The 22,462-nt window shown below is 57.3% G+C and overlaps 2 protein-coding genes across 2 annotated transcripts in view; one reads left to right on the plus strand and one right to left on the minus strand.

The window, feature by feature from the left end:
• Window positions 1-4,556: 4,556 nt before the first annotated feature.
• Window positions 4,557-9,705, minus strand: LOC120388459 (zinc finger MYM-type protein 1-like). The gene is made up of 2 exons (XM_039510281.1): window positions 9,622-9,705; window positions 4,557-5,923 (listed from the first exon to the last, which is right to left on the minus strand). The coding sequence occupies exon 2, from the start codon at window positions 5,865-5,867 to the stop codon at window positions 4,557-4,559; it is 1,311 nt and encodes a 436-aa protein (XP_039366215.1). The 5' UTR covers window positions 5,868-5,923; window positions 9,622-9,705.
• A 5,571-nt stretch (window positions 9,706-15,276) lies between these two features.
• The window catches only part of LOC120388460 (leukocyte immunoglobulin-like receptor subfamily A member 1), a 30,842-nt gene continuing 23,656 nt past the window's right edge, over window positions 15,277-22,462 (plus strand). Inside the window, exons 1-7 of the mRNA XM_039510283.1 lie at window positions 15,277-15,307; window positions 15,417-15,452; window positions 16,460-16,750; window positions 18,356-18,646; window positions 19,449-19,514; window positions 20,290-20,355; window positions 21,729-22,019. Of these exons, the coding sequence (XP_039366217.1) occupies window positions 15,277-15,307; window positions 15,417-15,452; window positions 16,460-16,750; window positions 18,356-18,646; window positions 19,449-19,514; window positions 20,290-20,355; window positions 21,729-22,019 (1,072 nt within the window). The remainder of the gene's footprint in view (window positions 15,308-15,416; window positions 15,453-16,459; window positions 16,751-18,355; window positions 18,647-19,448; window positions 19,515-20,289; window positions 20,356-21,728; window positions 22,020-22,462) is intronic.

The raw sequence follows: 22,462 nt of genomic DNA on the forward strand, positions 1-22,462 counted from the left end.
TGAAGACCAGATCCTGTGGCCTCCTGGCTTCCAGCTGGTGCACCTTCCCCCAGGCTGCAGGGTACATTGAGGGTGACCTGTCCTCCCATCCCACAGAGACACAACAAGTTGTGAGCTGCATGGCGCTTGGCCAGGGTTTCCTGGGTGTTGCGGAGACCTCTGCTTATTTTGGCTGCACTATATTTGGCCGGCATGTTAGAGACAAGGTGTGATGAACGCTGGAAGAAATGAGACATCGTCGGCTTCCTGTAGCTGGAGCCACCAGCTGAGTTCCTTATTTGGGGCTTGGCAGAGCTGGGCACCGAGGCGTTGAAGGCAGCACGGAGGGGTCCCTCGCTGCCCCATCTTGGCATCTACTCTCACCGTCCTCCTCCTCGGTGAGTATCAGAGACAGCCAGGGTGTGTGTCCATGGTGGGGTACCTGAGATCAGGGTGTGGGCCCATGGGGGGGACCTGAGATCAGGGCATGTGCCTCTGGGGGGTGGGGAGGATATGAGACCAGGGCGTGTGTGTGATACCAGGGTGTAGCATCCAGTTGCTCTGGGATCTGGCCTCTAATGAGGGGGGAGGGGACAAGAGGAGCTGAGCCCAGAACTTTCCCCTCAAAACTCAGTTCAACCTCCTAGTATTGACCATGGGGGACTGAGACCAGAACTTGGTGCTCAGGAGTGACACCGGATTGACCCCGGGGGGCTGAGATCAGAACCAAGCTCACAGGTTTCCCGTGGATTCCTACTCCCGGGGGAATTCTGCACCAAAAAACGACAAATTCTTCACACAATATTTGAAAATTCTGCATATTTTATTTGTCAAAAATAACACAATATAATCGTGACATTTTTAATTATTTTGGTCATTTATTTTGAAATATCTGTCAGCGAGTATGTCTGTAACAATACAGACACCCCCTTCCCCCAAAAAGCTGTTTTTAAAAAAAAATAGATTCCTAACTAGGCATTGTGATAGACCCAGGCCAGTTGGGTACAGCAGAAGGCAGATATACTGGCCACTGGATTAACAGTTTTCTGTTCCCTGACTGACCAGAGCAGGGGCTGCTCCAGGCTAATGAGGACACCTGACTCTAATTAACCTGCAAAGAGTCAGGTGAGGCCATTCAGCTACTGTGACCACCTGACTCTAATTAAGGCCCTGCTGATACTATAAAAAGGGCTCACTCCAGTCAGGCAGGGCAGAGCCAGAGGAAAGGAAGTGTGGCTGAAGGGCTGGTTAATGAAGACACCCCCAAGCCATCATTAAGGGAGCCCTGAGGTAAGGGTGAAGAAGGGAGAAGCAGGAGAGCTGTGGGAAAGTGGCCTGGGGGGGAGGGATAGCTCAGTGGTTTGAGCATTGGCCTGCTAAACCCAGGCTTGTGAGCTCAGTCCTTGAGGGGGCCACTTAGGAATCTGGGGCAAAAATTGGTCCTGCTAGTGAAGGCAGGGGGCTGGACTCAATGACCTTTCAAGGTCCCTTCCAGTTCTAGGAGATTGGTATATCTCCAATTATTAAACTTTGGGTAATTTAACTCACATGACAGAACTGTATTTCCTGCACCCAACAGAAGCAGCGCAAAGGCTTGGGGGCATCGGGGGTAATGGAGAAGCTGAGGGAGAGGGAAGGAGCCTGGGAGTGAACCTGGAGGGTGTAGGCAGGAGATGTTGGTTTGTTTATTTGCTGTGGGGGGGATTGTTAGGGAGCTGGGAAGCCTCCCCCCTGCAGACCCTGGCTGACCTCAAGTCTCTCCCATTCAGTCAGGCACATCAGCCCCTGTCCCCCCATCCCCATGTATCCCTGCAGCCTCCTCCCCCGTCCCAAGACTCAATGCTGTCACCCCACTAGCTCCTGAGCCCCAGTCTGTGACCCCCCAGCACCCCTGGGTGCCCCACTCTGCCCTAACCGGGCTCTGCAGGCAGGTGCTGTGATGAACTTCTGCTCCTGGGGGATTCTGCAGCACGGGGCAGGCAGGGAATTTTTTTCGCCACAGAAAATACATTCTGCCCCAGAAGTGCTGCAGTTCTGCCTTCTGCCCACCAGGGGCCGCTGTGGCGCCAGAACAGCGGGCTGGGTTCATGCTGCTGGCTGCTCTGGTGTCACAGCGGCCTCTGGTGGGGAAAAGGCAGAACTGCAGCACTTCTTGGGAAAATGTATTTTCTGCGGGGAAAAAATAAAAGTATGCGGGACCAAGGCCGGTGCAAAGATGTTTTGTGCCCTAGGCGAAACTACCACCTTGTGCCCTCTCCCTCCGCCCTGAGGCACCCCCCCAACTCACCCCTGCTCCAAGCACGAGCACCCCAAGCACGCCATCGCTGCTTCACTTCTCCCACCTCCCAAGCTTGCGACATCTAAGCTGATTGGCGCTGCAAGCCTGGGAGGTGGGAGAAGTGAAGTGGCCACGACGTGCTCGGGGAGGAGGTGGGGCAGAGGTGAGCTGGGGCGGGGAGTTCCCCTGCGTGCCGCTCCCCCCCATTACTTGCTGCAGGCGGCCCTCCCCGCGCTCCCCTGCCCCAGCTCCCTCTGCCTAAATGCCGGCGGTGACCCGGGCAGCCGAAGATCCGGCTGCCGCGGTCGCTGCTGAAGAAAATGGCGCCCCCCAAACCCCAGCGCCCTAGGTGACCGCCTAGGTCACTGAAATGGTTGCACTGGTCCTGTGCGGGACAGATGAATTATGCACATCCTAGGGTTGCCAACGCTCCAGGATCGGTCTGGAGATTTCAGGCATTGTAGATTAATCTTTAATTAAAGATTATGTCGTGGTGAAATCTCCAGGAAGACAGGGAGCTACAGCTGTCAGTATAGCACCATATCAGATCCACCCATCTGGTCGTATTCCAGTGACCCTGTGGAGCTGTTGGTAGCAGGTGAGGGGCCTGGCTCAGTGTCCCCGCACCCAGCCCCACACCCAGCCAGACCCACAGGAGGTCTCTGTGTTGATGGGATGCTCAGAGCCAGGCTCTGCCCTTAGCCCTGGGATCCACTGGGGGGTTTCCCCAGCCACGGGACAGAAGCAGCTGCTGGAGGGGGGATCCCAGCCCCCAGCGGGAGCTGCAGAGCAGGTGGCCTTTCCCAGGAAGAAGCTCCCCCGGCTGCCCCCGCTCTCCAGATACAGAGTAGTCAGGATCGAGGGGCTCCTGAGTTGGTATCGTCCCTAGTGCTGGGTCGGGCACATCAGCTGATTGGTATTTATGGGTCACAGATCTCTGGGTCGTGGTTCTGTTTGGACCAGCAGTGGAGAGATCTAGGGCAGTGTGTGTGTGTGGGGGGGGAGAGTTCAGAGCTCCCCAGAGCCGGGGAGAAGTAGGTGGGGAGCAGTCCCAGGCTGGGGCAGTGAGAGGAGCAGGGCACAACACTCCTGGCTGGTGGGGGTGGGTTGCTCTCTGTGCGATCCCGGCAGGGGGAAGCTGTGAGACCCCAGGGACTGGGCCGGGGTTGGTGTCTCACCCCCTGTCTCTTTCTGAGTGCAGAGATGTACCCCAAACCCGCCATCTCCCTGAGCCCCGGCAGGGTGACCGCCCTGGGGCAGGATGTCACCGTTCGGTGTCGGGCTGGTCACCGGGACGCCTGGTTCTCTCTGTTTAAGGTCGGGGATCGGACCCTGCTGGGACGCGTGGAGCCTGCTGGGGCTGGGTGGGAATTTCTCATCCATAGTGTGAGACAGGGAGACGGAGGGAGCTACACCTGCAATTATCATGACACAACAGATCGGAGCCCAGCGACCCTGAGGAGCTGGTGGTATCAGGTGAGGGGCCCGGCTCGGTGTTCAGAGCCCCACGGTCAGCCAGACCCTCGGGGAGACTCTGAGACCATGGGACCCTCAGACCTAGGCTCTGGCCTGAGCCCTGGGCCCAGCAGATGGGGCGCCCGCCTACAGAGTTGGGACAGCGTGAGTAGGGGGACCCCAGCCAGGGAGGAGCCACAGCTGCTGGAGGTTTGGGGCTGAGGGAGGGGGGAACCCTGCTGCCAGGGGGAGCTGCAGACCAGGGGGCCTTCCAGGGGGCTGCTTCCCCAGGGGAAGCACAGAGGAGTCGAAGCCCAGGGGCTGCCCAGCCATCACCATCCCTGCATGGACCCCAGCAGCCCCCTCCCAGTGCCCCCGGCCTTTCCTGGCACACTCAGTGGTTTGCGGTGGGGGTTGGGCTATTGGGAGGGGGGTGGGCTTATGGGGTCACCAGCTGGGATTGCAGGGTGTGTGTGTGTGTGTGTGTGTGTGTGTGTGTGTGTGTGTGTGTGTGTGTGTGTTTCCCCGTGCCCCCTGCTGGAGATGATGGGCCCTGCTCTGTGCGTGGGGCAGGCAGCAATGGTTAGTGTACACACACACACACACACTGACTCTCTCCCCTCCCAGCTCCGGGAACCTGAACCCAGCTCCGATGGACTCAGTTATGCTGAACTGGACGGCCAGGCACACTCGAATGCTGATGGACCATACTTGCACTAAAGAAGTAGCCCTATAGGAAAAAAAATCTGATTTACTGACAGAATGATGCAAGTCATAACTTTTTAAATTTGTCAACATTTTATTGGAAATTCCTATGAAGAGGTATTGAAACAAGGATTTGTTTTTAATGAAAAACAATCGTGCTGGCTTTTTTGTCTGCAAAATCAGTAATAATGTCATCGTATGACAAAGACAAAGTGATGTCTTGTTCGATTGCAAGAATAGCAAGTCCAGTCAGGCGTTCCTGACTCATTGGAGAGCGGAGATAGTTTTTAATGAGCTTTTGTTTTGAGAAGCTCCGTTCTCCTGATGCTGCTGTTACAGGAATTGTCAGTAGAATACGCGTGGCAATGTACACATTGGGATATGTGTCAACCAGTTTGCTGGTATGAATAAACTGCACAATGTCCATCACCGATTTTGCATGTGGCAACATTGATGACAGTGTCCTCAATTCTTCGTACAGTTCAAGTCCATTTAAATCAACACTATCCCCGTGCTTCAGGAGGCTCTCCAGGTTCTTGCACTTTGTCATTAGCTGCTCTTGTTTTCCGATTTCGGTGAATTTAGTTATGTCATACAAAAATCCAAACTGTTCATGGTGTGCTCGTAAGGTACGGACCCTTTCATCGACGGCAGATATTGCTTTATCCGTCACAACATTAAAAAAGTCAACCTCAAATTTCTTTTCTGGATCGTCTGTGGGCTCATCCACTCCTTTGTATTCCGTGTGCCGTTTTTTCCTCGAAACCCTTGTCACGTTCGGACACGGAAACTTTGGTTCTACGCCGAGTGCCCGGGCAAGCTCCCTTGCTGTAACCTGTGCTGCTTTGAATCCGTTTGCTCTGTATTTAACTAAAAAGTCTCGCGTGGTGTTAAGTAAGGTAAGCATTGAGTCAAGCTGCATCGCTGGACTCTGCATTATTTTGCTTACCCTTGAGATTTTAACAAGAATGTCATACCAGATAACAACAGAGGTTAGAAACTTGAAGCTGGATATTCCAGAGGCCAATGACTGTGCCTCACTTCTAGCTTTTGGATCTCTGGCTTCTTCCGAAATAGCAACCAGCGCTTCGTAAACTTCCTCAGATTGATATCTCAACGTTGTTGCACTTTCTACTCTGCTTTCCCAGCGTGTCTCAGATAGAGGCTTAACGGTAATACCACTGACATGTGCGTTGAATATCTGCCAGTGTTGAGCGGCAGCTGAAAAGAGGCCGTAAATGCGTTGCAGCAAACCAAAAAAAGACACAGCTTCTACAGAAGACTCGGCCATATCACACAAAATCAAATTAAGGCTGTGGCATGCACACGGAACAAAAAAGGCTCGTGGATTTTCTGCCAGCAATCTAGCTTGCACGCCAGAAATGCATCCTCTCATATTGGCACCATTATCATAGCCTTGTCCTCTGATGTTCATTACGGACAATCCCATTCGTTTTAGTTCATCGAGGAGGGCTTGAAGTCCAAAACCTCTATTGTCGTCTACTTCTAAGAATGTGATAAACGATTCCTTAACTGTAATCTGTGCAGCATCGCTAATGTCGACAAATCTCACTACTAACGACATCTGTTCCTGATGATTTATGTCCGGAGTGCAATCTAGAATTACGGCAAAATATTTTGCCAAAGAAACCAATGAAACAATTTCGTCTCTCACTTTATCACTCATTAGCACGATCAGTTCATTTTGAATTCTCGGTCCCAAATAACGGTCATGTATTTCATTTTCAGTTACTCTTTGGAGATATTCATGCATCACTGTGTCAAATTTTCCCAGCAGTTCTACAAGGCCCAAAAAATTGCCATTTTGGGGCTGGTATAATTTCTCAACGCTTCCTCTAAAAGCGAGATTGTTTGTTGATAGATATTCAGCGATAGATAATAGACGTTCCAGAACACGACGCCAATGCTGCTTCTCTGACTCCAGCAATCTTTGATTTTGAGCATCGAGAGTTGTCTGATTCTTTAACCTTACACTCAGCTCGCACCATTTGTGCATACTTTCAATGTGGTGTTGTTCCTTTTCATGTTGCGGTAATGTGTGACTAAGGTTTAGCCAATCATTAATACCCAGGGTTGCTATGTTAAAATTGCAACTGTTGAAAATCTTGCATGGGAAACAAAATACAGCATCCTTGCATTTAGAGTACACAAGCCACCGTCTGTTGACAATTTCACCGTTAGAAAGTCTTTTGTAGTAATTGTTTTCTGTGAACTTCCTACCTCGAATGTCTTTAGGATATTCAAGACCTTCTATTCTCACAGGGCCTCTCTCAAGTATAATGGAGCGTAATTTGTTGTTTAAAGATTGCGGCCACGTGCCAAGGTCATCTATATCCCATGCAAGTACAGTGTCAACTGTTGTACTTTCTTGGTTTGTGTCTGAATCTGTTTCAAATGATTGTTCCGTGTTTTGTTGCGTTTCTTGAGTTTCGTCTGCATACACATTTTCTCCAGCAATTACTTGAGGATCTTGAGCAACGTCGTTTTCATCCTGATGATCTCGATCAACTTCGTTGTTTTCATGACGAACAAACTTAAGTATAGAACCCTTCTGTGCTTGCACAGCTAATCCTATTTCATCTTTCCGTTTTCTTTTTTGGGACCCGGAAAGTTGCTTTCGATAGGCCATAACTTATAAGGGTGTTTTGTTAAAGAAATAACTGTTTAAATTATTGTCAGAGTATCAGAAATACGATTTAAAATCTCTAATAGAGGATAGCCGTGAGTCTGTGACCTTGAGCTAGTGTGAAGACACCTCACAAGGTGCTCCGCCCTGACTGAGACATGGTAGCGTTGGAAACCCATGTCATTTTGATAAAGTCACTTTTTAGTTTTAAATGTAGAGAGTGGGCATCAGTATTGATGTTAGTTACAACTCAATATCAACCTTATACTGTAAATAGATCAATGGCATTATCCAGTTTAATAAGCTGGGTGTTTAAGCAGTGGCAAAATAGAATCTTGTTTGATTCCTAGTGTGACAGGGTCAGGGCCAGATGGCTACAGGAGAATGATCGAAGGCAGATATATTAGCCCCAGCTTAAGTAGGTCTACTTTCCCTGGGTGAGGTAACAGGGAAAGTTCCAGAACAACCAGGAACTTTCTGGAAACAATTCAGGCAGACAGACTGATTAGAACACCTGCAGCCAATCAAGGCAGGCTAATCAGGGCACCTGGGTTTAAAAAGGAGCTCACTTTAGTTTGTGGTGCGCGTGTGAGGAGCTGGGAGCAAGAGGTGTGAGAAGCTGAGAGTGAACTGCTGGAGGACTGAGGAGTACAAGCGTTATCAGACACCAGGAGGAAGGTCCTGTGGTGAGGATAAAGAAGGTGTTGGGAGGAGGCCATGGGGAAGTAGCCCAGGGAGGTGTAGCTGTCATGCAGCTGTACCAGGAGGCACTCTAGACAGCTGCAATCCACAGGGCCCTGGGCTGGAACCTGGAGTAGAGGGTGGGCCTGGGTTCCCCCCAAGCCTCCCAACTCCTGATCAGACACAGGAGCAGTTGACCCAGACTGTGGGTACCACCAGAGGGGAAGATCTCTGAGGTGAGCAAACCCGCCAATAAGCTCAGGACCCACCAAGGTAGAGGAGGAACTTTGTCACACTAGGTGAAGCGCAAAGTGACCAAAATGAAGTCAGCACAGAGTCATCTCATCTAGATTAAGGTAGGACAAGGAACGTTACAGACGCCATGGAAAGCACGGACAGAGACACGCGAATTTCTTTTTCCAACGTAATGTGCCCTCGTTACAGAAGGATCCTCTCCAGGTTTTGTCACTCATCCTTTCTGATAGTGTAAATTATGACAGTGAACTTCCATCACCAGTTCATTTTACACAGGCAACTGAGTAATCAGATGATAGCTTCTGATCACTTGCAGTCGTGACTGGCTATCAGAGTAGTGTGCTAGCAGGATGACTGCTTGAAGAGCTGCTCTTTTCCAGCGAGAGCTTATTCAGAAAAAATATATATATTGGAGCTATTTCTGTGTCGCCCCCACATGTCTAAGCTCTGCCTGTTCATACGTCTGACCGTAACATTGTCCAGTCCTTAAATCGTGCCTTATTCTTCTTTGGAAAGACGTTAGTAACAGCAGCACATTTTGGGCACTGCCAGAAACCCAGCATAAATCAGTGTCAGGTATCAGGGGGTAGCCGTGTTAGTCTGGATCCACAAAAACAACAGGGAGTCTGGTAGCACCTTAAAGACTGACAAATTTATTTGGGCATAAGCTTCTTTGGGTAAAAAAACCCTAAAATAAGCCATGCAGCTGAAGAAATGGGTTTTTTTTAACCCACGAAAGCTTATGCCCAAATAAATGTCAGTCTTCAAGGTGCCACCAGCCTCCTTGTTGTTTTTATGATAAATCAGTGCCTCTAAAGCAACATTTTCACAGCTCTAGCACGATCTGCTGCACAGATTCTTCACAAGGAAGTGTCCCTGGTCTTTTTAACTCATATTAACCATGTATTTACTTTACGAAAGTTGGACAAAACCTTGTGAAAACTTAAGACATTGGCTCCCCAACCTCTGGGCTGGAAAAAGCTACTGACTCACTGGGGGAAAAAAAGAGGCAAGAGCGAATCTTAGTCCAACATATGGTCACTCTGTACAGTAATCAGGAGCAGGGCCGGCTCTAATTTTTTTGCTGCCTCAAGCAAAAAAAAAAAAAAGAGCGCCACCCCGCCGTAACATCCCCCCCCGAGCGCCGCGCCGCCCAAGCCCCCCAAGCACCAAAGAGCCACCGAAAAACTCCCCGCCCCCGAGTGCCGCCTGACTGAAACAAAAACAAACAAAAAAAAAACCCCTCAGGTGCTGCCCCACCGAACCAAAAAAAACCAAACAAACAACCGAGCCCTGCCCTGCCCTGCCCTGCCCCAAGCACAGGCTTGGTCGGCTGGTGCTGGCCCTGGTCAGGCGATGAGCATATTACAGTCGTGGCAGGGCTCCATTTAACAGGAACAGGGCTAGAGGAAAACCTGTCAACATTTTTTTGTCTCTCTGATGAAAACTGGCTCCGTCCCTCCCTCCCCCAAACCAAACTTGTCATGAGTAATTATCAACCACTTAATTTTCTGGTTTGGGCTCAGAGAGTGGATTTTTTTTTTTAAAATATTGAAATTGGAGTCAGGCTCGTTAGCCAGCATTTTTAGCAAACACAGTCCTGCTTCCATGCTTGGCTCACCCCCAGCCTGCTGGTCCCACAGCCGCAGTAGAGAAGGAGATGGTGAAAAGCTGCAAAATCCACCTCTTGGGGTGCGGAGTGGCAGCAGCAGCAGCGCCGCAGCAAACCCTCCGGTCAGGTCACACGGACCAGGGTGAAGCTAGTGCAGCATCTGAGCTCTGGGACGGGACGGGGACTCGGCAGCTCCTCCTGCCCCACGTGGTTCCCCGGGATCGGATGGATCGCGGCCCGAGGGGGGAAGAGACGCGCTTCCCAACCCCCCCCCCCCAGCTGTGCGCGCGCGATACAAACCAGCCCCGGCTGCGGGGGAGCGAGTCACTTTCACTTTCTCCGCACCCAGCCAGATCCAGCAGCGCCCCCACCAGCCCTGCCGGACCGGGGGGGGTGTTCTGCGGGGGGGGGGAGCAGAATGCACGTTATGGGGGGCAACCAGGGCTGTGCTTACCTTACCCCTGCTCCAGCTCGTCCCCACGGTCCCCGCCCCCCCGAGCTCTGCAGCAGCCAGCAGGGCCGGGCTTGAACTCCCGGCGGCGGGAAGTGCAGATCCGGCCCCAGCCGAGCCGCTGGTGAGTGCTGGGGGGTGGTTCCCCGCGCCCCCCCACGGAGGCCTCGGCCCCCCTCCCCCCCACGGGGGGGGCTGCGTGGGGCCCCAGGAGAGCAGCAAAGGATACCGCCGGAGCCGCGGAGCTGCCTCGTTTCGTGCCAGGGAGGAGAGTCTCACCCTCAGGTGGGTCCCGCCCCAGAGCCCCCAGCAGCCGGGTCCCGCCCTCGAACTCGCACCCGGCTCCCTCCGCCCCAGAAGTGCTGCAGTCCCGCCTCTGCCCACCAGGGGCCGCTGTGGCGCCAGAACAGCGGGCTGTGTTCATGCTGCTGGGTGGTCTGATGCCACAGCGGCCCCTGGTGGGCAAAAGGCGGAACTGCAGGACAGATGAAGTCTACGTGTCTGCAGATGTGCAGAATTTCCCCAGGGGGTGGGGTGTGTGTGTGTGTGTGTGTGTGTGTGTGTGTGTGTGTCCCTGCTGGAGGGGCTGGGCCCTGCTCTGTGTGTCAGTCCCATGGGTCCTGTGCCCTAGTGCAGTGGTTTTCAAAGTTTGGGTGACCCAGTACTTGGTTGCGGAATGCCAGGCACCCAGGGATGCTCAGCACAACTAATAAATCTAGTAGCCCCTACCCAGCAGCAGGTCCGGCTGCTAGGCAGGGGGGCCACGGGACTCAGCGCACTGCCCCCTCTCCCCGAGCACCAGCTCCATACTCCCATTGGCTGGGAACTGGCCAATGGGAGCTGGGGTGGTGGTGCCTGTGGGTGAGAGCCATGAGGAGCCGCTTGCGCACGTCTGCCTAGGATCCAGACCTGCTGGCTGCTTCTTGGCTGCAGCGCGGTCCGCGGTGCCAGGATACCTGGGAAACCTGCCTCTGCATCCCGGCTGCATCGCTGACTGGGAGCTGCCGGAGGTAAACCTGCACCCCAGATCTGAGGTCCCCCCAAACCTGGAGCCCCTTCTTGCACCTCATCCCTGGCCCCACACCAGAACCTTCACCCCCAGCCCAGAGCCCTGACCCCCTCCTGCAACCCAGCCCCCTGCCCCAACCCTGAGACCCCAGACCCCCCTCCTGCACCCCAAATCCCCCTGCCCCATCCCAGAGCCTGCCCCCTCAGCCCAGAGACCCCTCCCAGACCCTAAACCCCTCATTCCTGGCTCCACCCCACAGCCCTCGCCCCCCTGCACCCCAACCCTCTACCCCAGCCCTGAGCCCCCTCCCACACCCCAGGGTCGCCAGAAAAAATGTTTGAAAACCACTGCCCTAGTGGATCAAGTACCGGGCTGGGCCTCAGGACTCCTGGGTTCTATCCCCAGGTCTGGACTTTGACCAGGTCCCCTCGCTCGGTGCCTCAGTTTCCCCATCTGTGCAATTGGGATGGTGACCCAGTCCCTCTCCAGACCTGTAATAAACACAGAATCACAAACTGCCCTGCCTGGCACCCCACAGCCCACCTCTCCCTACGCCAGGAATGTGTGTAACACCTGGGGGAGATGGGATCGCTCGGTGGGGGGGAGGCATGGGGCCCTCCTGCTCTAACCACTAGACCCCACTCCCCACTCAGAGAGCTGGGGTATATTACAAGGTAGCAGCCAGGACATCAGCTTTACGCAGAGTTTCGCTGCAGTATCAGAAACTGCGAGCGAGCGCTGGCTCTGGGCAGACTTCCCCTTTCGCGGTTTTATCGGCTGCTCCTTTAAGAACTTAGGATCTAAATTTACCCCTACGTCCCCCCCTCACAGGGGCGGGAAACAACAACCCCTCCCATCGCCCCCCGGCCCCGTCTCTGTCCCACGCCACTTGGCTAAGAATAGATCCTGCAGAGGACGTTACCTGCGACGGAGGTTGGCCAGGCCCCTCCATGTGACAAAGTGGAGAATTTTCTCAGTGCTTTGTAGGAGCACGGTGAGTGCCTCAGTTTCCCCCGTGTGCTGCGTGTATAACGAGGTGCTGGGAGAGGGGGTTTGCTGGTGCCGAGGGCCGGGTGGAAGCAGCTCGCTCTGGGCTGGGGACAAACAGCAGCCAGAGCCCACCTGGACTGGGACGGACCCAGCTGGCCGGTGCTGAGACTGGCCAGGCCCGAGGCCCCTAATGAGAACTGCCTGGGCTGGGTTCGGCGGTACAATAAACTGGTGGCTGGTGCATCTTGCCCACATGCTCAGGGTTTAGCTGATCACCATATTTGGGGCCGGGAAGGAATTTTCCTCCAGGGCAGATTGGCAGAGGCCCTGGGGGGGTTTCGCCTTCCTCTGCAGCGTGGGGCAGGGGTCACTTGCTGGTGGATTCTCTGCACCTTGAGGTCTTTAAACCACGATTTGAGGACTTCAGTAACTCACACATAGGTTAGGGGTTTGTTACAGGAGGGGGTGGGTGAGAGTCTGTGGCCTGCAGGTCAGACTAGACGATCATAATGGTCCCTTCTGACCTTAAAGTCTATGAATCTCTGAGACCCAAAATGTGGGTGTTGGAAATGAGGCCTCATTGGTGGATAAATCCTATCAGGGATGGGCTGTGCCACCCACCACCCCTTTTAGGGGCGCTCTACTCACTGCCCAGTCCCCCCCATCCTGCTGCCCTGTGGGGGTGAGTGGCCGGGCGCTGGGACTGGGGGATCCCGATCGGCTCATGGGAGATTCTGGTTTGTCTCTCTCTGCAGGAAAATGAGCCGCACCGAAATCAAACAGGTAAGAGCCCCGGCTCCTCCCCCCTCCCAGTCGACCTGCCTGGGTCACAGGGCTCCTAGGTTCTGTCCCAGCTCAGGCAGGGGAGTGGGGTCTAGTGGTTAGAGCAGGAGGCCTGGGAGCCAGGACTCCTGGGTTTTCTCCCTGGTCTGGGAGGGCAGTGGGGTCTAGTGGTTAGGGCAGAGCTGGGGATAGGGAACAGGGAACAGGGAACAGGGAACAGGTAGCCGGTGTCAGCTGAGCTTCTTGTCTCCCTCCCCACTAATACCCTGGGAGGGTCACCCTCCCCTCCCCCTCTAGTTCAGGGGCTCCCTCTGTGGCCCCCTCATTCTCCCCCTCCCCCAGGCTTGGGGCTTTTGTGCCCCCCCACACTTCTCCCTTGGACCTTTCCAGCCAATGACCTGTGGGGAATCCCCATCCACTCCTGGCTCCCAGCCGCCTGCTCTAACCACTAGACTGAACTACCCTTCAGAGCCAGGGAGAGAGCCCAGATGTTTTGACTCCAAACCGCCCTTCCCTGCCAAAAACTGCTAGACTCTGCCGCCGTCTCTGTGCTTCAGTTTTTCTCTCTGTAATGACCCTGGTCCATGCTGTGGGGTGGGGTGGCTGTGCTGGGCTCTGACCCCCCTGGCTGGATGTGGGGGTTGGAGCTGGGTGTGGGGTTCTGCTCTGGGCCGGCCGGGGGTGCAGCTCAGTGGGTGTCTCTGTTCTGCAGACACCTCCATTGATGAAGGGAAAGAGACGCAGACCCTGGTAAGTGTCCCCTGTTCCCCCATGGGGCCTGACCCCCACCCCTGACCTGCATGGACCCCAAAGCCCCCTCTCAATCCCCCCCAGCCTTTCCGGGGTTAGGGTTAGGGTTAGTGTCAGTGGTTTGGGGTCGGGCTGCTGGGATGGGGGTGGGTTTATGGGATCGCCAGCTGGGATTGCAGAGTGTCTGTGTTTCCCTGTCGCCCCCTGCTGGAGGGGATGGGCTCTGCTCTGTGTGTGTGTGTTTGGGGGGGATTGGTGCATGCACGTGCGCGTGCGCACACACACACACACACACATGCGACTCTCTCTCGTTCCAGCCCCAAGACCCCGACCCCAGCACTGACGGACTCACCTACGCCGAGCTGGACGACCAGGTGCTGCAAGCCAAGCGAGGGGGGCCCATCCCCTGCCCTTGAGCCCACCTAGCCCAGCGTGTACGCTGCCATCAATGTTTGCTGGGGACCCCACAGTCAGAGCCCCCCACAGCCATGGGGCACCAGCCCCCAGGGGGCAACAGACTCACCCCCCTGCAGCGCCAGCCCCAGAGAACTCTGCTTCTAGGGAAGATTAAGGGGGGACCCTCCCCTCCCACGTGTGGGGGCTGGGAGGGCTCAGCACGGGGAGGGGACGCATCGAGACAGATTTTATGTTGTTTTGCATCCTATTAATCTCCAGATTTGTAATAAACACAGATCAATAAATACCCCCCTCCCGCCCCCAGGCACCTCACAGCCCCCCTGTCTCTGCCCCAGAAGTTTGTGTCACACCTGGGGGAGATGGGATTGCTCTGGGGAGTGGCAGGGGGAGACCCTCCTGCTCTAACCACTAGACTCCACTCCCCTCCCAGAGCCAGGTTATATTATAGGGTCGCTGGCGGGGAATCAGGTTTACACAGAGTTTCACAGGCAGTAGCAGAAACAGCAGAGCGCCGGCTCTGGACACACGTCCCCTTTTCACGGATTATTTGGTTGCTGCTTAAGCAATTCAGAATCTAAATTTGTCCGTCCCCCGTCCCATTACAGGGGCCGGAAACCACAACCCCCCCACCCCTCTGTCCCGTCTGTCTCACACCACTGCGCTAAGAATAGCGTCTGCAGCGACGCTACCTGAGAGGGAGGTTGGCCAGGTCCCTCCACCCTCATGCTCCAGGGTGGGCGATGGGCCCAGCCTGGTCAGGAAGGAACCTCTGCCCTGCTCCATAGGAGAGGGTCGCTGCATGGGGGGCACTGTGTGTATGTGTGTGTGTGTGGATCACTCCTCTGCTCTGAGCTGCAGCTCCAGGGAGGCTACACAGGCCTGTTGGAAAAGGTCAGGGCAGCCTGGGAATCTCTTGACATCTCCCGAGATTGCCCCGTTCCCAGCTGGTCCCCAGACTGGGCAGCTCCCATGTGGGGCTGGGACGTGATGGCAGGGGGTGGAGGGGACCAGGCAGCTGCAGGAGGGGATGTGGTTTTTGCTGGGTGTTGCAGGGATCTGGCTTTGCTCTGACCACGGTACATTTGGGCTGGAGATTGCAGAGAAACCATCTGATGCGAAGAAAGGGGCCGAGCGCATCACGGGCTTCCTGGGGCTGCAGCCCCTGGTGCAGTTCCTCATTCCCCTCGCACTCGGGCCTCAGGCTCGGTGGAGCTCAGCACTGGGGTGTTGGTGGCAGCGCTGAGGGGCCCCCCACTGCCCCGTCATGGCGTCTGCTCTCACCGTCGTCCTCCTTGGTGAGTATCGGAGACAGCCAGGGCATGTGTCCTTGGAGGGGATCTGAGACCAGGGTGTAGGATCTAGTTGAGCTGAGATCTGGCCCCTAATGACCCGTCTCCTTTCCAGGCTGCTGGCTGGCCGGGTGGAGCAGGGTGTTGGGACGTGAGTATCTGTGGGGAATGGGGCAGCTGGGGGAATTTCCACATTAAGGACAAGGGACGTGGGTGGAGGGGGCACAGATCCCCCAAAGGGATGATCCTGCCAGACCTTTGCTCCCTTCCACACCCAGAGGTGGGGACTGAGACCTCGCCCCACTCATTGCAGCGATGGGCACCTGTAACAGGGTCCCTGCAGGGCCCTCCTGGCTCCTGCCCCCGCTGGGCTGAGAAAGTCACACAAAGACCTTGGGCAATGCAAGGTTGTGTTCCCACCACCTTTGCACTGTACATATAGTCCCCTTCTTACCGTCCACCAGCAGGAGAGAGGGGGCCAGGCTCTCTCTCTCTCTGCTTCCCCTCACTGCCTTTCCTCCAGTGCAGCTTACAGCCTGCCCAGCTCCCCCCGGCTTCCTTCCCGTGGGGCTTTTATCCCGTCCCAGCCTGATGAAGCAGCCGCTGTTCCAGCTTCCCCAGTCAGGGCCAGGTGCTCTACCCAGCGCCAATTCACCTCCCTTAATTGGGGCTGGAGTGGCAGAGGGTTGGCTAAGCAGTTTTCTGTCACAGCACCACGCAGGGAGAATTCACCCGCGTTCAAAGCTGTGCATCCTGTGCATGCAGCACGTTGCCGGACAATTGGAGTCAATGTGGATTTTTAGAATATTTTAAAGAATAATCCGTGTTCAGCCCAACTCCAGCAGAGCTGCAGCTTGGCTGCAATGTTAGAAACACAGAAGGAGGGTGATTCTGATCTCAGCCCCGGGGTCAATCCGGAGTCACCCCTGAATGCAGCAGGGGAAGGGTTGAATTGACCCTGGAGAACTGAGGGAATCTGAGACTGGAAATCTCCTTCCCCCCTGCTGTGTCTCTCCCCGGCTGTGAGCTGCGGGGCCGGGCTGCACCCCAGGGACAGGCCGGGGGTGAAACGCTGGAGCGACAGATGGGCAGAGGATTGAATCAGACGGACACGGTTTGTGTCACCCCCACTTACTGCCTGTTTGTTTGTGACTCCAGAGGGGTCCTACCCCAAACCCTCCATCTCCGTCAGCCCCAGTGGGGTGATCCCCATGGGGGGAAACTTCACCATCTGGTGTTGGCATCAGCTCCTGGACATGAGGATCCAACTCTACAAGGCTGGAGATAGGAACCATACGACTTACACAGACCCTGCCGGCTCTGAGGCTGAATTTCCCATCACCAGCGCCAGACGGGAACATGGCGGCAGCTACACCTGTCGTTATAGCAACAGAACAGCCCCACCTGCCTACTCGGAGCCCAGTGACCCTGTGCAGATCATTGTAGCAGGTGAGGGGCCCAGCCCGGCACCTCGGCTCCCAGCCCCACCCCCAGCTAGATCCCCGGGGGCTCGCACCGATGGGCCACTCAGAGCCCGGCTCTGCCCTGAGCCCTGGGCCCAGCAGAGGGGACGCCCGGCCGGGGAGGGGGGACGGAGTCACTGGGGGGTCCCAGCCAGGGGGGAGCAGCCTTCTACCCTGCACATGGTCAGACGCTGCCCTGGTCACCGCGGTGTCGGGCGCCTGCCAGTCGAGCATTAAGCGCCGTGGCCCCGTCTGTCCCGGGCGGGTCGTTCTCTCTCGGCCTCTCCCCGGGGGAGGTCTGTGCCCACCGCGCAGGGGCTGCTCTGGGGCGGTTTGGGGGGGTCAATGGCCGCGCTGCCCCGGGTCGATAACGGAGCAGGCCGGCCGGGGAGGGCGCCTGGCCTTGGAGCCGGAGGTGGGGAGGTTTGGGGGCCCTTGGGTGCTGGGGGAGCTCGTTCTGCAGCCTGGGCCCGGCCCCGGAGGAAGTTCTGTTCCCTGCCCAGACGAGTGTGATCCTGATTGTGGCCGGGCCGGAGGCAGGGAGCCGGCACCCCGGGGTCACCCCAGAGCTGTGGGCTGTTGTGGGGTGTCTGCCCTGCAGCTGGGGGCCGGCAGGCGGCACCCGGGTTAGCTCTGATGGAGCTGAAAACAGCAATGGAGCCGTGGCCGGGCAGGACTAGCCGCTCGCGTGTGCACCCAGCGCCCTGGGCGGCTTGTCCTCGAGCGCCCAGCCTGGGCCCACACACCCGGCACTCGCAGCCCCCTGCAGCCGGAGCCGGGAATACGCTGGGCTCAGCCCTTGGGCACCTCAGAGATCAGGGCAGAGACCTCGGACTTGACTCCGTCTGCAGGAAGCGGATGCAGGGAGCGGGGGCTGGGCGTGGTGCCCTCGCGGCAGCCTGTGCTGGGGAGGAGCCGCGCTGCAGCGTCTGCGCCAGGTGGAGTCTGCGAAGGGCTGATGGCTTCCTGCCCAGCTCTATCAGCGCGGGCCGGCCAAGAGGTGCCGGTGGCGGGACCCGAGGGCAGGTCACTGCCGCCAGGATGGGACGGCGTCTCCTAGCCCAGCGCAGCTGGGGGAAAGCGCTGCTCATGGGCGCTGCTACGTGAGAGCTCAGCGCCCGCGGGGAAGCCAGGAGCACGCCAGACTGCAGCCTAAACCCACCAATTGTGGGCAAGCGCCGGCAGCCACCGGAGACCGTGCTACACCTGCCAACGCCTCCCGGTGCCGCCCCCCACCCCCAGCATCACCCCTGCCTTGCTCAGCCTCAGCTCAGCTGCTGCTCTCCGGCCGTGCACTGCCCCAGAGCACAGCTCAGTCGCTCTGTGTCCAGGGCAGGCCGGACGCAGTGACCGAGGCAGGGGCCACACAGGTGGCATATGAGGATCCCAACACTAGGGAGCTGTGACTCGGTGTCTGTGGGGCTGGGAGCCCAGCTTGCAGGGCCGGGATTCTGGGTGGGGGGAACTCTGGGATCTGGGAGAGAATCTCTGCCTGGGGCCCCTGGATCTGCCCAGGGCTGGGGTAGGGCAGGGAGGCCGGGGCTGGGTGGGTGTCTGGGTCTGGCTCTCACAGCCTGTCTCCTGTGCACAGATCCCAGCTTACCCAGACCCTCCATCTCCCTGAGCCTCACTTCGGTCACCGCCTCAGGGACAGACGCCACCATCCGGTGTCAGGGGCAGCGCCGGGACGTGAGGTTCTTCCTGCACAAGGCTGGAGACCTGAACTTGCAGCGACAGATGGACTCGGCTGGTGACGGGGCCGAGTTCCGCATCCCCAGCGTGGGCCGGCAGCACGGAGGGAGCTACAGCTGCAGCTACCGGCCCCGGTCAGAGCCCTTCGTCTCCTCGCAGCCCAGCGACACCGTGCAGCTGGCGGTAGCAGGTGAGATCCCAGCTTGGCATCCCCGCTCCTTGCCCCACACTCAGCCGGACTCTGAGGGGGACTCTCCACCGATGGGGCGCTCGGAGCCAGGCTCTGCCCTGAGCCCTGGGCCCAGCAGAGGGGACGCCCGGCCGGGGAGTGGGGACAGAGTCACTGGGGGGTTCCCCAGCCAGGGGGAGCAGCAGCCACTGGAGATTTGGGACTAAGGGAGGGGAGATTCCTGCCCCTAAGTTCCCTCTAAGCTGCTGCGGCCAGGGAGAGGCACTTCTCCCCCGGCCCTGGGCTGCTGCAGCAAGGGAGGGCTGGGGGGAGTCCTCTCTCCCCGCTGCAGCCCTGAGGCAGCCTGCACCCCAAACCCTCATCCCCAGCCCCACCCCAGATCCCCCACCCAGAGACGGAGCCCTCACCACCCCCACCCTGCAACCCGCTGCCCCAGCCCTGAGCCCCCTCCCACACCCCGAACCCCTCAGCCCCACCACACATCACCTCTCTGTGCACATAATAAAATTCATTCCGCACCTGGATGTAAGAAATGAGGGGGAACACGGCCCTGCCCCCAGGGGGAGCTGCAGAGCAGGGGACTGTCCCAGGGGGATGTTCCCCCAGCTGCCCCAGCTCTGGTGACTGATGGAGAAGTCAGGGCCTGGGGGCTGCTGAGCTGGCATTGGCCGCCAGCCATGAAAATCCCACCTCCCCCCCCCGGAATGACAGCGACGATCAATGCCGAGTCCTGGAGGGTGGGGCGATGGCTGAGTCGCTGTTTCAGCCCCTGCCCCAATGAACACTGGTTCTATTTCCGCAGGGGGAACCAACCCGTCGCAGCCTGGAGAGGCACCGGCTCCCACCCGTCCGGGCGTCACGGGACCAGGTACCGGGAGGAATCTATTGAGTCACAGATTATGGGGCAGTTTCTCCCCAGTGGTTGCCCAGGGGGAGGGAGGGAGGCTGTTCTCAGGGGCAGTGACCCCTCCGCTGACAGATTTGGGAGGGGAGCGAAGCCTCCTGCTCAGACGCGAACCCGCCGCTAACGGGGCAGCCGGAGGCTTCCTCTGGGGGCAGCTGGGCCCATCAGTGGCCACGGGGGGGCGACCTGCAGCGACACATGGACCCTGTCCCCAGCATGGGCCGGCAGCACGGAGGGAGCTACAGCTGCAGCTACCGGCCCCGGTCAGAGCCCTTCATCTCCTCGCAGCCCAGCGACCCCGTGCAGCTGGTGGTAGCAGGTGAGGGGCCCGGCTCAGTGTCTCCGCTCCCAACCCAAGCCCCAGCCGGACCCTCGGGGGCTCAGCACTTATGGGACGCTCAGAGCCAGGCTCTGCCCTGAGTCCTGGGACCAGAGGTGGGGACATCCGGCTGGGGAGCAGCCAATGGAGATTCAAGGCTGATGGAGGGGGGAGCTGCAGAGCAGGGAGGCTTTTGCCAGGGGATGCTCCCTGGGCTGCCCCTGCTCTGGGGACGCACAGAGGAGTCGGGGCCCAGGGGCTGCCCAGACGGCTCAGGCCCCAGCCACAAAAATCTCCCTCCCCCCACCCAGAATGACCCTGACGATCGATGCTGAATTGCGGGGTGGGGGTGGGACGATCGCTGAGTCACCATTTCAGCCCTTTTCCCCACCCCGATGGACGCTGGTTCTATTCCCGCAGGGGGAACCGACCCGACCCAGCCTGGAGCGGCGCCGACTCCCACCCGCCCGGGCAGCGCGGGACCAGGTACCAGGGCTGGGGGGAATCTCTTGAGTCACAGATTATGGGGCAGTTTCCCCCAGTGGCTGCTCTGGGGGAGGGGTGGAGGCTGTTCTCAGGGGCAGTGACTTCGAGTGCAGAACGTGGGGGCCCACAAGGATTCTAAAAATTCACACTGGCCACTCCAGGCTGGTATTCAACTCCCAAGGTCGCAGCTTCTCTCTGACCTTGGCTGGGTAGATGCTGCCACCACCCAAATGCAGAACCCCTCTGAGAGCCCAGGAAGGCGCACTTGGGAATTCCTCCCTGTGGGGCACCCTCAAGCCCTTTCACCCCCCGTCTGGGGGACGAGCTGAGAAAGAAAAACAAAGGAAATCAGCTGTTGCCACCAGCTAATTAAACAAGATGTGCACAGACCTCTTAGGACACAACAATCCAATTCTGTTCTTAAAAAAGGTAAATTTTATTTAAAAAGAAAGAAAATAGATCTGGGAACTTAGGTTATTGCTAGATTTTAAAAGAGTAATTCCAAGGATTAAGCACCCAGAATAGCTTTCTTGGGGTCCAAGTTAAAGGTTACAAGCAAAAACAAAAGCATGTGGGGTTAGCCCAGAGGAATCCACATGCCACAAAGAAATAAAAAGAGAGAAACCTAATCGCGGCTTCCTAGACATTCCCTGATCTACTTACATCTCTGGGGGTTTCAAATGCGTAGTTTCTAGGTATGATTCGGATGATTTTTCATACCTGGCCCAAAGCTTCTTACAGCATCGCTCTGCCCTGTCCATCTCTCCCCAGAGAACAACCACAGACAGACAAAGGGGAAGTTTTTTTCTCAGTTTTAAAAGGCTCCAGCCTTCCCATTGGCTCCTTTGGCCAGGTGCCCACTCCCTTCCTGTTACCTGTGCATCGCAGTGAGACTTTTGAACCCTTTACAGGTGAAGCAAATACAGAACAGCTACTAAGAGGGATTTTATAGCTAACTGGCTGGCTGAGTGTCCATAAAAGGGAGCTCCCCCCCCACCCTTTATTTATCACACCAGCGAACTCTGATTCACTTGTGATCATTCCCCACTGAACTGATTTCTCCGTTCCCAGCTGATGGAGATAAAACGCAACTGGCCTCTAGGTCGCCTCGGCCTCTCCTTGCCCTGCCTCAGTCACCCCTCCCTGGGCTCCTTGCAGATGGATCTGGGACGTTGCCCTGCTGGGGGGGGCGGGGTGATGGACTGTGTCTTTTGTTTCACTAGCCCAGCTCTCTTGGTCTTGGATTCGGGGGAAAAGCATCCAAGAGACTCTCCCTCAAGGCCCCTGTGTCGGCCTCGTCACTGGGGCCGGGCTGCGGGGACGGGGCGCAGTGACCGTGCTGGGGTCTCTGACCTGTATCCTCCTGCCTGCAGAGCCCAGCTACCCCAAACCCAACATCTCCCTGCGCCCCAGCGGGCGGGTTGCCCCGGGGGCAGCCGTGACCGTCCGGTGTGAGTGTCGGTGTCGGGGAGCGAGGGTCCTTCTGAGTAAAGCTGGAGACCCGGACGCACAGCGTGTGATGGACCCCACGGGGGACGTGGCTGAGTTTACCATCCGCAGTGTGAGCCGGAGAGACGCAGGGAGCTACAGCTGCCAATATAGCACCAAATCTAATCCACCCGTCTGGTCAGAGCCCAGCGACCGCGTGGAGCTGGTGGTAGCAGGTGAGGGGCCCGGCTCCATGTATCCACTGCCAGCCCCACACCCAGCCGGACTGTCAGGGGGTCTTGCCCTGGTGGGATACTCAGAGCCAGGTTCTACCCTGAGCCCAGCAGAGGGGACGCCTGGACGGGGAGTGGGGACGGAGTCACTGGGGGTTCTCCAGCCAAGGGAGAGTAGCAGCCACTGGAGATTTGGAACTGAGGGAGGGGGGATCCCTGCCCCCAGGGGAAGCTGAAGAGCAGGGGTCCTTTCCCAGGGGGATGCTCACCCAGGCTGTCCCCACTCTGGGGATGCACAGAGGAGTCGGGGCCCAGGGGCTGCCCAGCTGGCACCGTTCCCAATACTCAATTCACTTCCCACCAGCCTGGGGGAATTCTGCACCAAAAAATAAAAAATTCTGCAAAATGCTGCATTTCCTGCTGCTGTCAGAAGCAGTGCAAAGGTG

Source organism: Mauremys reevesii, linkage group 22, assembly GCF_016161935.1.
Source record: "Mauremys reevesii isolate NIE-2019 linkage group 22, ASM1616193v1, whole genome shotgun sequence".
Taxonomy (NCBI): Eukaryota; Metazoa; Chordata; order Testudines; family Geoemydidae; genus Mauremys; species Mauremys reevesii.

Coding starts and splice junctions, on each gene's coding strand:
- LOC120388459 (XM_039510281.1), bottom strand. CDS start 5,867: ATGGGATTGTCCGTAATGAACATCAGAGGACAAGGCTATGATAATGGT.